General features: G+C 36.8%; 1 protein-coding gene across 1 annotated transcript in view; it reads right to left on the bottom strand.

The window, feature by feature from the left end:
• LOC145242415 (uncharacterized) overlaps nt 1-13,584 on the bottom strand; it is a gene marked incomplete in the record, with an annotated part of 668,062 nt that overhangs the window by 164,024 nt on the left and 490,454 nt on the right. The window contains 1 exon segment of the mRNA XM_080105451.1: nt 10,685-10,760. Within this exon segment, the coding sequence (XP_079961577.1) occupies nt 10,685-10,760 (76 nt within the window).

Raw genomic sequence — 13,584 nt, 5'->3', positions numbered from 1 at the left:
TACTGCTGAGATGGCTGCTGTCACTGCTGCTCGAATCCTTCAGCGCTGGTGCGACATGACTGGTAGCGTCAGTCGTCGCTTTGGGAGCCTCTTCCTGCTCCCCAGCCAAGATGCCTGACTGGGCCGAAACGAGCTGTATTCATTTGACCAGCATGATGTTAGTGGTGTCGCTCCCAATAAGACAAATGAACGACTCTAATTAATTCCAGAATGAAATTTATGCAATCAAAAGTAGAATGGGAATTTGTTGATTCCATTTAAATTAATTTCGTCCAAAAGTAAAAAGTCAATTACCTGTTTTGTTTGATATATTTGAATTCCGACGTGCGTAGTGAAGTTGATGATAAAAAGAAAGGGAAGGTGAATGTATTCACTGAACCTGGATATTGTTCATATGTTAGCTCGCATTAGCCAATCACGTCCTTTGTTTAAGGTAAGGGAAGGCGAAGAGAACACCGAGGTGAAGAAAGAAATAACAAAAATGTAGGCGATGATTTTGAAACCGTGACAAATCTTTCTTCAACATATTCTTCAAATATGGTAAAACTTGTAATGCGTTCATGAATTCTTTTCAATTGTAATACATTCATTTAGTAATTTTTAAAATAATTTTCATTTATGAGAGTGGGGGGGCAAGTAGAAAAAGCAAATTCACGATAAAAATGTTTTCCAGATAAAAATCAGCGCAAAGAATTCCAGAAAAAAAAAAAAAATTTTGAAAGTCTGTGTCTGTTTTGCATGATAAACATTATTCCAAATTTTTATACTCCTAAACTCAACCCCAAACTCTGTATATCCTAATGTATATTAATACTGTATTCTTGTAAGTTTTATCATCTCTCCTGTTCCAACTGGACAAATAGCCAATTGCACTTCTCCTTAAGCTACTATAAAATCACATACTTTGCAAATACCTTCTGAGAGGAGTTTAACTTCCGGTCTTTAACTTTTAGAAGGCTGACACATTAAAAATCCATAAACTTCTATAGATTTCTATTGCTAAGGCATGCATTAGCTTAACTTATACTCTATCGCTTATCTATAGAATAGATACTTATTAGCCATAGTTTGTACTTAGATTTAAAGTGATCTGTATTAAGTACCAACTCTATATCTTTCTTTCCCTTAGATGGGTGAAAGTACTGGTAATTGTCTTTACATGAAACTAACACTTAAAGCACATTTCGAATCGTACCCTAACTCTTTATACTATATTTTTTTCAATTTATTTATTAATCCACAAACCATATTTAATCCTTGCTGAACTCAAGTAGATATTAACCTTAAATCTACACCTTATATACATACCTCCACTCAAAATATGTGAAAAATCCACATCTTCTAATCTTAATCCAATTTTGATACTTACTCTATTAATCCTAACTACCCATGCAGGGGCGTAGAAATACCTGGCTTTGAAACTAGGTGTAGAGATAAGTCTCTCGGTGCTGATGAACCCATAGAACTGGTCAGGTCATCTATCTAAGAGAAGGAAGACTGATGTAAATCTGTGCCACTGACCTCATAAGTCTTGACACCAAACGAGGGAGGAAGGCCTCCTTAGTCCTGGTCGACAACCTCAATCAAATCACTGATTTGCAAACCTAAACTGCTTAAGGAGCAGATAGGCCCTGCCTATCGCCCAGCTTCCATACTCCTTCTTTGCTTATTAGTCTGGAGCAGAGGTGCGATCATAGACTCATTATAGACGCCCAGTGCTTAGCCTTGTTTCCTGACTAAGGCAATGAATACCATCCCTCGCATCCGCCTCATTTCCTTCCCCTAAACCTAGGTATGTCTAACCCTAACCCTAAACTGAAACTACAAAATGACAGCTCAATCCAAATAATGATCAAGCTAGACACATACTCGAACAACGATTCGCCCGCTCCTTTAAGTCTTGCATTTACAAATACCTATGGATTTAGAACTAACTTAGATGATGTAGAATTATTTTTCCTAGCAAACGTCTCATATATCTTAGCACTTATATATACTTGCACTCTTCCATCCTCTCTAACATTTTTTAACATGTCTGGTTATCTTCCACTTTGTCGTAAGAACTCTGACAGACATGCATGGACTTGGAGTATATATTCTTAACACCCTTCCCATGACTAGGGCATCTAAACTAGAATCCATTGCGCAGAGAAATCACTTTTTGCATTGATTCCAATGTAATAGATGTACTGAGACTAAAGTCACCTTCAGGACTGCCAGCAACCACCGTAAAAGAGTAATAAAAACTGCAAGAGAGTTGTATGCTCAGTCCATTAAGTCCAAAGTAGCTCAGCAGCAGCTTGGTTTCCACCAGTTTTGGCAAATAGTAAACACGGTCCTGAACAGAAGCGTGTGTTCTATCCCGATCATCATCAATGACCTAAGGTAATCTCGTCAGCATCAGACAAAGCCAAACTCTTTGCTAAGAACTTTGCAGCTAATTGTACCCTATGCGACCAAGGCCATCAACACCCCCGCCCCCGTATTTCCTCATGTATCAGAAAACACACTATGTGGCATACAAATATCTGTGCGTGATGTTGCCAAACTAATAAAGAACCTTGATTCCAGTAAAGCAACTGGCCCTGACGGCATTCCAATTATGGTATTAAAAAAGCTTCAACCAGAACTAGCTCCCATACTTACAAAGCTGTTTAAGCATTGCCTTAAAGAGAATCGCTTCCCAACACCTTGGAAAACCTCATCAGTGTGCCCTGGATTTTAGAATTCAGGTGATCAGTCATCTTCTTCTCAGTACAGATGAATAAGTCTCCTGTGCATCCTGAGTAAGTTGCTGGAATCCGTGTTAAATAGAGAAGTAGTCCACCACCTTAGCAGAAATAACCTTCTTAGTGACATGCAATATAGTTTCCGTTTTGCTAGACCTACAGCAGATGTGCTAACGGTTATATCCCAACAGATGCTTCCTTTGTAGGGCAATTGCTCCTTTGATAGGATATGGCATAAAGGCCTACTTCACAAGATTTTCAGCTATGGTATAGTTGGAAATGTCCTCTCAATTATTAAATCATTTTTCTCTGATAGGTTCATAAGAGTAGCGGTTGATGGGAAGAAATCGGAAGCTCAAAGTATTAATGCTAGAGTCCCTCAAGGGTCCATCCTGGGCCTAACTCTCTTCCTGATCTACATCAATGATCTCCCAAAACACCTCCTTAGATCATTTGTTGACATTCATGCTGACAACACTACCATATATGGCGACACATCAAAGGTCGTAAATGACCAAGTTCTCTCTGATTCTCACTCCTCTGATCTTGAGCATGTGGTACAAGTGGGAAGAAATGGCTGGTTACTTTTTGTTATGGAGTACATAGCTGCGGCTACAACAAAGTACGTCGCTGCGGCTACAACAAAGTACATAGCAGCGGCTACAACAAAGTACATAGCTGCGGTTACAACAAAGTACATAGCTGCGGTTACAACAAAGTACATAGCTGTGGCTACAACAAAGTACATAGCTGCGGCTACAACAAAGTACATAGCTGCGGTTACAACAAAGTACATAGCTGCGGCTACAACAAAGTACATAGCTGCGGCTACAACAAAGTACATAGCTGCGGTTACAACAAAGTACATAGCTGCGGCTACAACAAAGTACATAGCTGCGGCTACAACAAAGTATGTCACTGCGGCTACAACAAAGTACATAGCTGCGGTTACAACAAAGTACATAGCTGCGGCTACAACAAAGTACATAGCTGCGGCTACAACAAAGTACGTCGCTGCGGCTACAACAAAGTAGATAGCTGTGGCTACAACAAAGTACATCACTGCGGCTACAACAAAGTACATAGCTGCGGTTACAACAAAGTACATAGCTGCGGCTACAACAAAGTACATAGCTGCGGCTACAACAAAGTACATAGCTGCAGTTACAACAAAGTACATAGCTGCGGCTACAACAAAGTACATAGCTGCGGCTACAACAAAGTACATAGCTGCGGCTACAACAAAGTACATAGCTGCGGTTACAACAAAGTACATAGCTGCGGTTACAACAAAGTACATAGCTGCGGCTACAACAAAGTACATAGCTGCGGTTACAACAAAGTACATAGCTGCGGTTACAACAAAGTACATAGCTGCGGTTACAACAAAGTACATAGCTGCGGTTACAACAAAGTACATAGCTGCGGTTACAACAAAGTACATAGCTGCGGCTACAACAAAGTACATAGCTGCGGCTACAACAAAGTACATAGCTGCGGCTACAACAAAGTACATAGCTGCGGCTACAACAAAGTACATAGCTGCGGTTACAACAAAGTACATAGCTGCGGCTACAACAAAGTACATAGCTGCGGTTACAACAAAGTACATAGCTGCGGCTACAACAAAGTACGTCGCTGCGGCTACAACAAAGTACGTCGCTGCGGCTACAACAAAGTACGTCGCTGCGACTTCAACAAAGTACGTCACTGCGGCTACAACAAAGTACATAGCTGCGGTTACAACAAAGTACATAGCTGCGGCTACAACAAAGTACATAGCTGCGGCTACAACAAAGTACGTCGCTGCAGCTACAACGAAGTACATAGCTGCGGCTACAACAAAGTACATAGCTGCAACCTCCTGTGTAACTCTGTATGTGAAAATGCGACTAGCTTCGCAGGCCACCATGATGGATTCAGGGAATAAAGCTGCGGCATATTCTTAACCCAATATTGGCTTTGTGTTCTCTCTGCTTCTCGCCTCGTAACATGGTGTCAGCGGAATTTCTCTCTTCAGAATAACCCATATACACTCAGTGAACACTTCCAACAGATGTTCGGAAAAACTCATGCAGTTTAATGCTCTAGTCTTACATACACCCTCATCTCCGTACGGAAGAGACATTTATCAAACCACGTGGATTTAAACAAACTCGGAATTACAAAAACAAATAAATATACAAAAACAAATAAATATACAAAAACAAATAAATATACAAAAACAAATAAATATACAAAAACAAATATATATACAAAAACAAATAAATATACAAAAACAAATATATATACAAAAACAAATAAATATACAAAAACAAATATATATACAAAAACAAATAAATATACAAAAACAAATAAATATACAAAAACCTGCCAATATTGGCAGAGGAAGGAGCAGACACAAAAATTTGAAAAACTGACATTTGAACTTTGAACCCAAACACAACATCAGATACCAACAGTACATGTTTAATTCCTGTACACAGGAACAGGGCAGAAAATTTTACACGTATTTGATCAAAATAAGACACTTAATCAAAATGTGCGACTACAGTGCCCTTGAGGATGAGCTACTGCATGACCAAATAGTAACAGACACCAATAATAATAATGTTCGGGCCAGGCTCTTCAGTGAATCTGGACTCACCCTAGACAGGGCGATAGATATTTGCAGGAGCACTGAACAGGCTGAACAAAAGCTCAGCAAACTGAACAACCCAACAGAAACTATCCACTACACCAAGGGAAATAAGAAAAAGCCACGAGAATTCATAAAGGACTGCAAATTCTGTGGACAGAGCCACGACAAAGGAAAGTGTCGGGCTTATGGACTCACATGTGCTATCTGCTTAAAGTGCAACCATATTGCCAGAGTATGCCAATCACAGGCGCAACCCACCCCATCACAACGGCAAAATAAATCCTCAACACAGCGAACTGCAAAGGTGCGCTATGTGGAAACAGAAGCAGTCAGCAATGACAAAAGCATTTATGTCCTGAGAAGTCTCACAGAGCGCAAACACTATCAGGCAGACGTTTGCATATCCACCCCGGGAGACAGCACAAAAACCTAATGCAAATTCCAAATTGACACTGGGGTCAGCTGCAGTACCTTGGCCTTTGCTGACTACAAATGCATTATTAAATCACTGCTACAACCGTCTCTCACAAAGTTGAAGCTGTATAAACTTTATACTTCAACCTTTAGGCTCAATAACACTCCACTGTGAAGTGAAAGGAATTAAAAAAAAAGGTCACCTTCCAAGTCGTGGATAGCAACTTACCATCATTACTTTCTGGACAGACTAGATCTGTACTGAAGTTCATAGCTTTTAACACAGAATGTGTGCGACAGCTGAGTGAAGTAAAGGAAGGCACGGACATGTGGAAAGCCATACTGGAATGGTGCAATGCTACCACCCCTGGTATGCACAAAGATTCTTTTTCCAGTGCACTCGCTCCATGCTACCCCACAAAACCACAGATTATACACCGCAAGTGCAAGCAGAGGTACAAGATAGCCTCATAAAAAAAACGACAAACGGCAAAAACATATTATGACTGTTATACGAAGCCACCATAGGACAGCCTATAAGGGTGAAATGCCACTCACAAAGCCCTAACAGCAACTGGGAATTGGGCACAGTCATTAGTAAAGTAGCACCATGCAGTTATGGGGTCGAAGTATGTTATAGAAGTAACAGAATCCACATCCGTCAACCAACCACTCTCCCAACGGGTGTCCATACCACAACATGCCTCCACGCCACGTCTGAAACAAAGATTATCAGGCAAACCCAGGACCACAACGATCCCCAACACATGAGAAACTACTTCGTAGGCCGAAGCGATCAAACCCCCTGCACGATTTAGAGACTACACACTCTAACACATACACACCGACTATAACACACCACACATCTCGTTCAGTCAAACCAAGAACCAATGGGGAAGAAGGGGGATGTTATGGAGTACGTTGCTGCGGCTACAACAAAGTACATAGCTACAACCTCCTGCGAAACTGTGCATGTGAAAATGTGACTAGCTTCGTAGGCTACCATGATGGATTAAGGGAATAAAGCTGTGGTATATTCTTAACCCAATATCGGATTTTTGTTCTCTCTCATAACACTTTTAATTCATCTAAACCCAAGCTTCTATTTCTACACCATCTACGCTCTGATCACCAGCTGGCATCAATTAAAATGAATGGCTCTCGTCTTGGGGAGGCTTGACCTTTACCCCTGATCTAAAATGGAACACATACATCAAATCTTTGCCAAGGTCGCTGGAAAAATGGTGGTATCCTTCTACCTCTCCGGTAGCTATCTCACTGCTGATGTAATTCTCTATATAAAAGCCAAGTATGTCCAAAGATGAAGTACTGTTGCCACATCTGGGCAGGAACTGCTAGAAGCAGCTCATCCTGCCATGACAGAGTTCAAAATAGACTTTGTAGCTTAGTGGGGGATGCCCCTTTTCTTTTCCCTTCAGCCTCTTTCCCACAGAAGAGACGCTGCAAGTCTATTTCGGCTTTATCATTATTTTCATAGCAAGTGCTCGTCTGAGCTCCAATCTGTGGTCCCTCCTCACCAAACTTTCATGAAAAAACACTTGTCTAGTTGAAACAACTGTCAATAATTTTCCCCACTCTTTATCTGTGCCTAAACCAAAACGTAGATTCCATGAACAAAGCTTCTTTCTTAGAACTGCACACATGTGGAACGCTCTTCCGATTGCCTGTTTTCCAGCTGACTGCAATTTGGTAATCTTCAAGCCCAATGTAAACAAATTCTTGATGAACCGTCTCCTTAAGTAATCCAATTTACCAAATTTCCACAATATTATCCCATTTACTACTGTACACTAAATAACCCTTATCCTCGAGTGGCCTATGGGCCTTGATAAGTTAGATGACCAGATCTTCATGTGCATTAAACTAACTTCACAACATAGTTCGCTACCTATATTTTCTTTATCACTCTCGACCCAGGATTGTACTCTAATCAATCATGTCTCTGTATAGATGTAGCACTCTCCCTTGATAATAGCACTCAAATACATTTATTTGGTGACTTTAACACCCACCAGAATTTTGAGGTTTGGCTTCTCTAACTACACAGACACAGCTAGTAGCATCATTCATCTTTTCTGTATCCCATTCCTTGACACAGACAGTAACATTCCCGACCCGTCTCCCAGATCGTCAGGATCAGCAAGCCTCACTTCTGGACAAGAGTTCTTGAGGATTGTGTTACAAATGCCCATTGCTCACCTTGGAATGCTAATCATGCTATGATAATCATAAACATTATTCTAAACTGCAAAAATTAGGAACTCTTGATTTCTGGAAAATCTACAACAGTGTAGTAAATAATGGGACAATTATGGGGTTGTTTGTACGGCAACCGAGACAGCTAACATGCTTTCCCATCAGTTTGCCTCACACTCTACTTTGAACCCAGCAAACCACTCCCTCCCTGATTTTCCTTTATGGACAGAAACCACACTAGATAATCTGAAAATCACTCCTTCTCAAGTACATCATATCATAAAAAAAAACTAGACACCTCAAAAGCATGTGGACCTGATCCCATCCCGGCTGTACTATTAAAAAAATGTTCTGTTGAGGTTGCTCCAGTTTTCTCCAAACTCTTCAACAAATGCCTTAATGTATCATGCTTTCCTGACTGCTGCAAAACTGCTTGTCTGGTACCAGTTTACAAGAATTCTGACAAAAGAACTGACCAATTAAATTATCGCCCCATTAGCCTCCTCTCTCTTTTTGCCAAAATATTTGAGTCCATAATTAATCAAGCACCTTAATCACCACCTTACAGCTGCTAAACTTCTGTCCGACTATCAATATGGATTTAGGCAAGCTTGTTCCACTGCAGATATTCTAACTGTAAACTCTGAATGTACATACCATGTATTGGACAAAGCAGAGAAGGGTAGGGCAGTAGCCCTAGATATATCTAAGGCTTTTGACAGAGTATGGCACTATGGTCTTCTCATGAAAACCAGATTCTATATTACTGGACGAATACTTAACATAATAAAATCCTTCTTAAATAAGAGAAGAATCCAGATTATTCTTGATGGTCGTACATCTAAACAATATGATATAAATATAAACAATATGATATAAATGTGGGTGTACCTCAGGGGTCGATCCTTGGATTTTATTATTCCTAAATGACCTTCTTGATAAAATTGTCTCTTGGATAGGTATATTTGCTGATGGCACCACGCTCTATAACAGGCATGAGGGGAAAACGAATGAAAACTTATCCAAGGCAATGGTGGAAACCCTAGAGGAAAAAATCCAGTCTGTAGTAAGATGGAGCCAAAAATTGATGGTCACATTCGATGCTGTCACGACTAAGTTTGTTTTCTTGTAATTATACAAGAAACCTTTTCAACCACTAATAACTATGGCTAAAGATACATTACCTTCAAACTTCTCGGCTTAATATACACAGGGAACATGAGTTAGAAAAGATACATCGAGAGCATTGCCAAGGCTGCTGCAAAGAAGGTGGGCTCTCTCTACCATAGTAGAAAGTTACTTACACCTGAAAGTATCGTTTACCTCTACAAGGCCACCATTTGCCCACGTATGGAGTATTGTTGTCACATCTGCTGCTGGTCTCTCATTCCTAGACAGGGTTCAAAAGAGAGTCACCAACCTGATAGGTCCTGAACTGTCATCTAAGCTTCTACCTTTGTCCCACCGATGAAATGTTGTATCTCTCTGCCTGTTTTACAAGTATTTTAATGGTGGATGTTCGGACGAACTACAAGCCCTTACACCCCCTCGGCGTAAATACTCCCGACAAACCCGACAAGCAGCAAAGTCCCATCCCTACACAGTAGAAATCCCTAGATGTAAAAAAGCCTTCTACTCTAATAGTTTCTTCTCCAGAACTGCTAGACTTTGGAATTCCTTTCCGGGTTCCTGCCTTCTCAATCGTACTGACATGCAGAAGTTCAAATGTAATGTGAACAAACATCTTACTGCTCAACTCCCTAGGTAATATCCCTGCGACTTATATCCCTGATAGTAGCCTCTACATTAAAGTGGCACTGTGCCTTGTTTGGGGTGAAAATGTAATAAAAAAAAACAATTTTTGTAAAAACGTAAACAAATTTTTGTAAAAACGTAAACAAAGATTTATTGCAGAGTTTGGGAGATGATTTCAACTTCTTTCAATCGTATGGTCCATTAGCCAAGCAGTTTAAGATGACACCATCATAACGTGTTTTTTTTAATGTTTTTTCTATATTTAGTTCCAGTCCTGTGAACTAAAATAAATGTTTATTTGAATTGTATTACCTATGGAAATCTGAGTGCCAACAACAACAGCGTCATATACAATAGACATAACTGCAACTTGCTGGGACACAATTGCTTTTAATTTTATTTTGATTTCATTTGAAAATTCAAAATCTGTGACATATCTGTTAAGACATTCTTCTTGCAGAACTAAAAATAATAAGTCTTTATTTCTATATAATAATAATTATAATATAGAAGTAAAGATGCTTATAAAAATAAGTTTCTTTACTTCGATATTATAATTCTATCTAATTTACATGTGTTTGTTGTGTGTGCAAACACGCATATGTAAATTAGATGGTCACACTCAAAACAAGGGTTACTCTTTCTCTAAATACTGACAAAGACATTTTGAAATATTAGAGTAGTTGAATTAGCATAAAGTGAAAAGTGGGTTGAAAGAAATAGCTAAGAGAGAGATGAGTAACTTGTTTAGTTAAAGATTATGGCTAATTAGAACAATTGAGACAAAATTCTATTTCAAATATAACTCAATCCCAGAAATTAGGCATATGTTGATTTTCTCACATTTGGTATTATTATTATTATACTATTAGAATGGATTAGAATCGCTGGGTTAGTTTACTGGCATATAAATGATAAAAATGATTACCTAGTTCTGCTGCTGCAAGAATAACGGTTTTCCCATCTCCATCTTTTAGGATTGCTGACTCTCTTGAAAGTAAATACTAAAATAAGAAAAGTAAAAAAAAAAATGCTTTCAAAATGTTTTTGAAAATGTACACAAATTTTAATGCATCAAATCTGCCATTATTTTTTCAAAGTGATCTGCATTTTTAAGCATTTTTAAACATTTTTAAACATTTTAAAGCATTTTTAAGCAACTTCTGTTTAATATTCATATAATGTAACTGCATTTGATTGAGGCAGAATAGAAATAATTGTCACTGACAATCAGGGGTCAACAATCAGGTATGTTGTTGACCATAGTTGAAGGCGACCCAAAGCCCCCTTTTTCATTAACTATTACATGTAGGGGAGGGCGTCACAATTTTCCCAAAATGACACCATTTATCCTTTATCTTCACCCTATAATGACAGTGGTCAAGTGACTAATGGATAGACCTGACAATCTGGGTGTTCCAAGTTCAAATATATTTCATTTCATTAAATCACCGTCACTTAGGATGTTGGCAACCTTCACTTGGTTCCTCCCATTATCATCCAATGTTTTTCTAGAAAGAATTTTGATGCGCAAACAATATATCGGGGAAACTAATGCAAATAATTAAATGTTCGGATTTATACGAAATGATGATCTTATAATGTTCAGTGTTTAACAAGAGGGTAGTAAGTACCATGTTTTAAAGTCTTTTGTATGACTTTTGTATGACTTTTGTGTAACTTTTGTATGACTTTTGTATAACTTTTGTATGACTTTTGTATGACTTTTGTATGATTTTTGTATAACTTTTGTATGACTGTTGTATGACTTTTGTATGACTTTTGTATAACTTGTGTATAACTTTTGCATAACTTCTGTACAACTTTTGTATAATTTTTGTACAACTTTTGTATGACTTTTGTATAACTTTTGTATGACTTTTGTATAAGTTTTGTATGACTTTTGTATGACTTTTGTATGACTTTTGTATAACTTTTGTATGACTGTTGTATAACTTTTTTATGACTTTTGTATGACTTTTGTATAACTTTTGTATGACTTTTGTATAACTTTTGTATGACTTTTGTATAACTTTTGCATAACTTGTGTATAACTTTTGTATGACTTTTGTACTACTGTTGTATAACTTTTTTATGACTGTTGTATTACTTTTGTATAACTTTTGTATGACTTTTGTATGACTTTTGTATAACTTTTGTATGACTTTTGTATAACTTTTGCATAACTTGTGTATAACTTTTGTATGACTTTTGTACTACTGTTGTATAACTTTTTTATGACTGTTGTATTACTTTTGTATGACTGTTGTATGACTTTTGTATAACTTTTGTATAACTTTTGTATGTTTTTATATGACTTTTGTATAACTTTTGTATGACTTTTGTATGACTTTTGTATAACTTGTGTATAACTTTTGTATGACTTTTGTATGACTTTTGTATGACTGTTGTATGACTTTTGTATGACTGTTGTATGACTTTTGTATAACTTTTGCATAACTTGTGTATAACTTTTGTATGACTGTTGTATAACTTTTGTATGACTTTTGTATAACTTTTGTATAAGTTTTGCATAACTTGTTTATAACTTTTGTATGACTTTTGTACGACTGTTGTATAACTTTTGTATGACTGTTGTATTACTTTTGTATAACTTTTGTATGACTTTTGTATGACTGTTGTATGATTTTTGTATCACTTTTGTATAACTTTTGTATAACCTTTGTATAACTTGTGTATAACTTTTGTATGATTTTGTATGACTTTTGTATGAGTTTGTATAACTTTTGTATGACTTTTGTGTGACTTTTGTATGACTGTTGTATACCTTTTGTATGACTTTTGTATGACTTTTGTATGACTTTTGTATAAATTTTGTAAGACTTTTGTATGACTTTTGCATAACTTGTGTATGACTTTTGTATGCCTTTTGGTATGACTGTTGTATTACTTTTGTATAACTTTTGTATTACTTTTGTATGACTTTTGTATAACTTTTGTATGACTTTTGTATGACTTTTGTATGATTTTGTATAACTTTTGTATGACTGTTGTATGACTGTTGTATGACTGTTGTATAACTTTTGCATAACTTGTGTATAACATTTGTATGACTTTTGTATAACTTTTGTATGACTGTTGTATGACTTTTGTATAACTTTTGTATAACTTTTGTATAACTTTTGCATAACTTGTGTATGACTTTTGTATGACTTTTGTATCACTTTTGTATAACATTTGTATAACTTTTGCATGACTTTTGTAGGACTTTTGTATAACTTTTTTATGACTTTTGTATGACTTTTGTATAACTTTTGTATGACTTTTGTATGACATATGTATGACTTTCGTATAACTTGTGTATAACTTTTGTATGACTTTTGTATGACTGTTGTATGACTTTTGTATGACTTGTGTATAACTTTTGTATAACTTTTGTATAAGTTTTGTATAACTTTTGTATGATTTTGTATTACTTTTGTATGACTTTTGTATAACATTTGTATGACTTTTGTATGACTTTTGTATAACTTTTGTATAACTTTTGTATGACTTTTGTATCACTTTGTATGACTGTTGTATGACTTTTGTATAACTTTTGTATTACTTTTGTATAATTTTTGTATAACTTGTGTATAACTTTTGTATAACTTTTGTATAACTTTTGTATGACTGTTGTATGACTTTTGTAAAACTTGTGCATAACTTTTGTATAACTTTTGTATGACTTTTGTAAAACTTGTGTATAACTTTTGTATGACATTTGTATAACTTTTGTATGACTGTTGTAAGACTTTTGTATAACTTGTGTATAACTTTGTATAACTTTTGTATGACTGTTGTATGACTTTTGTATAACTTTTGTAT

The sequence above is a fragment of the Euprymna scolopes genome, chromosome 21 (genome assembly GCF_053919585.1).
Source record: "Euprymna scolopes isolate OS-2025 chromosome 21, ASM5391958v1, whole genome shotgun sequence".
Taxonomy (NCBI): Eukaryota; Metazoa; Mollusca; class Cephalopoda; order Sepiida; family Sepiolidae; genus Euprymna; species Euprymna scolopes.
This window is presented reverse-complemented; position numbering and strand designations above follow the sequence as displayed.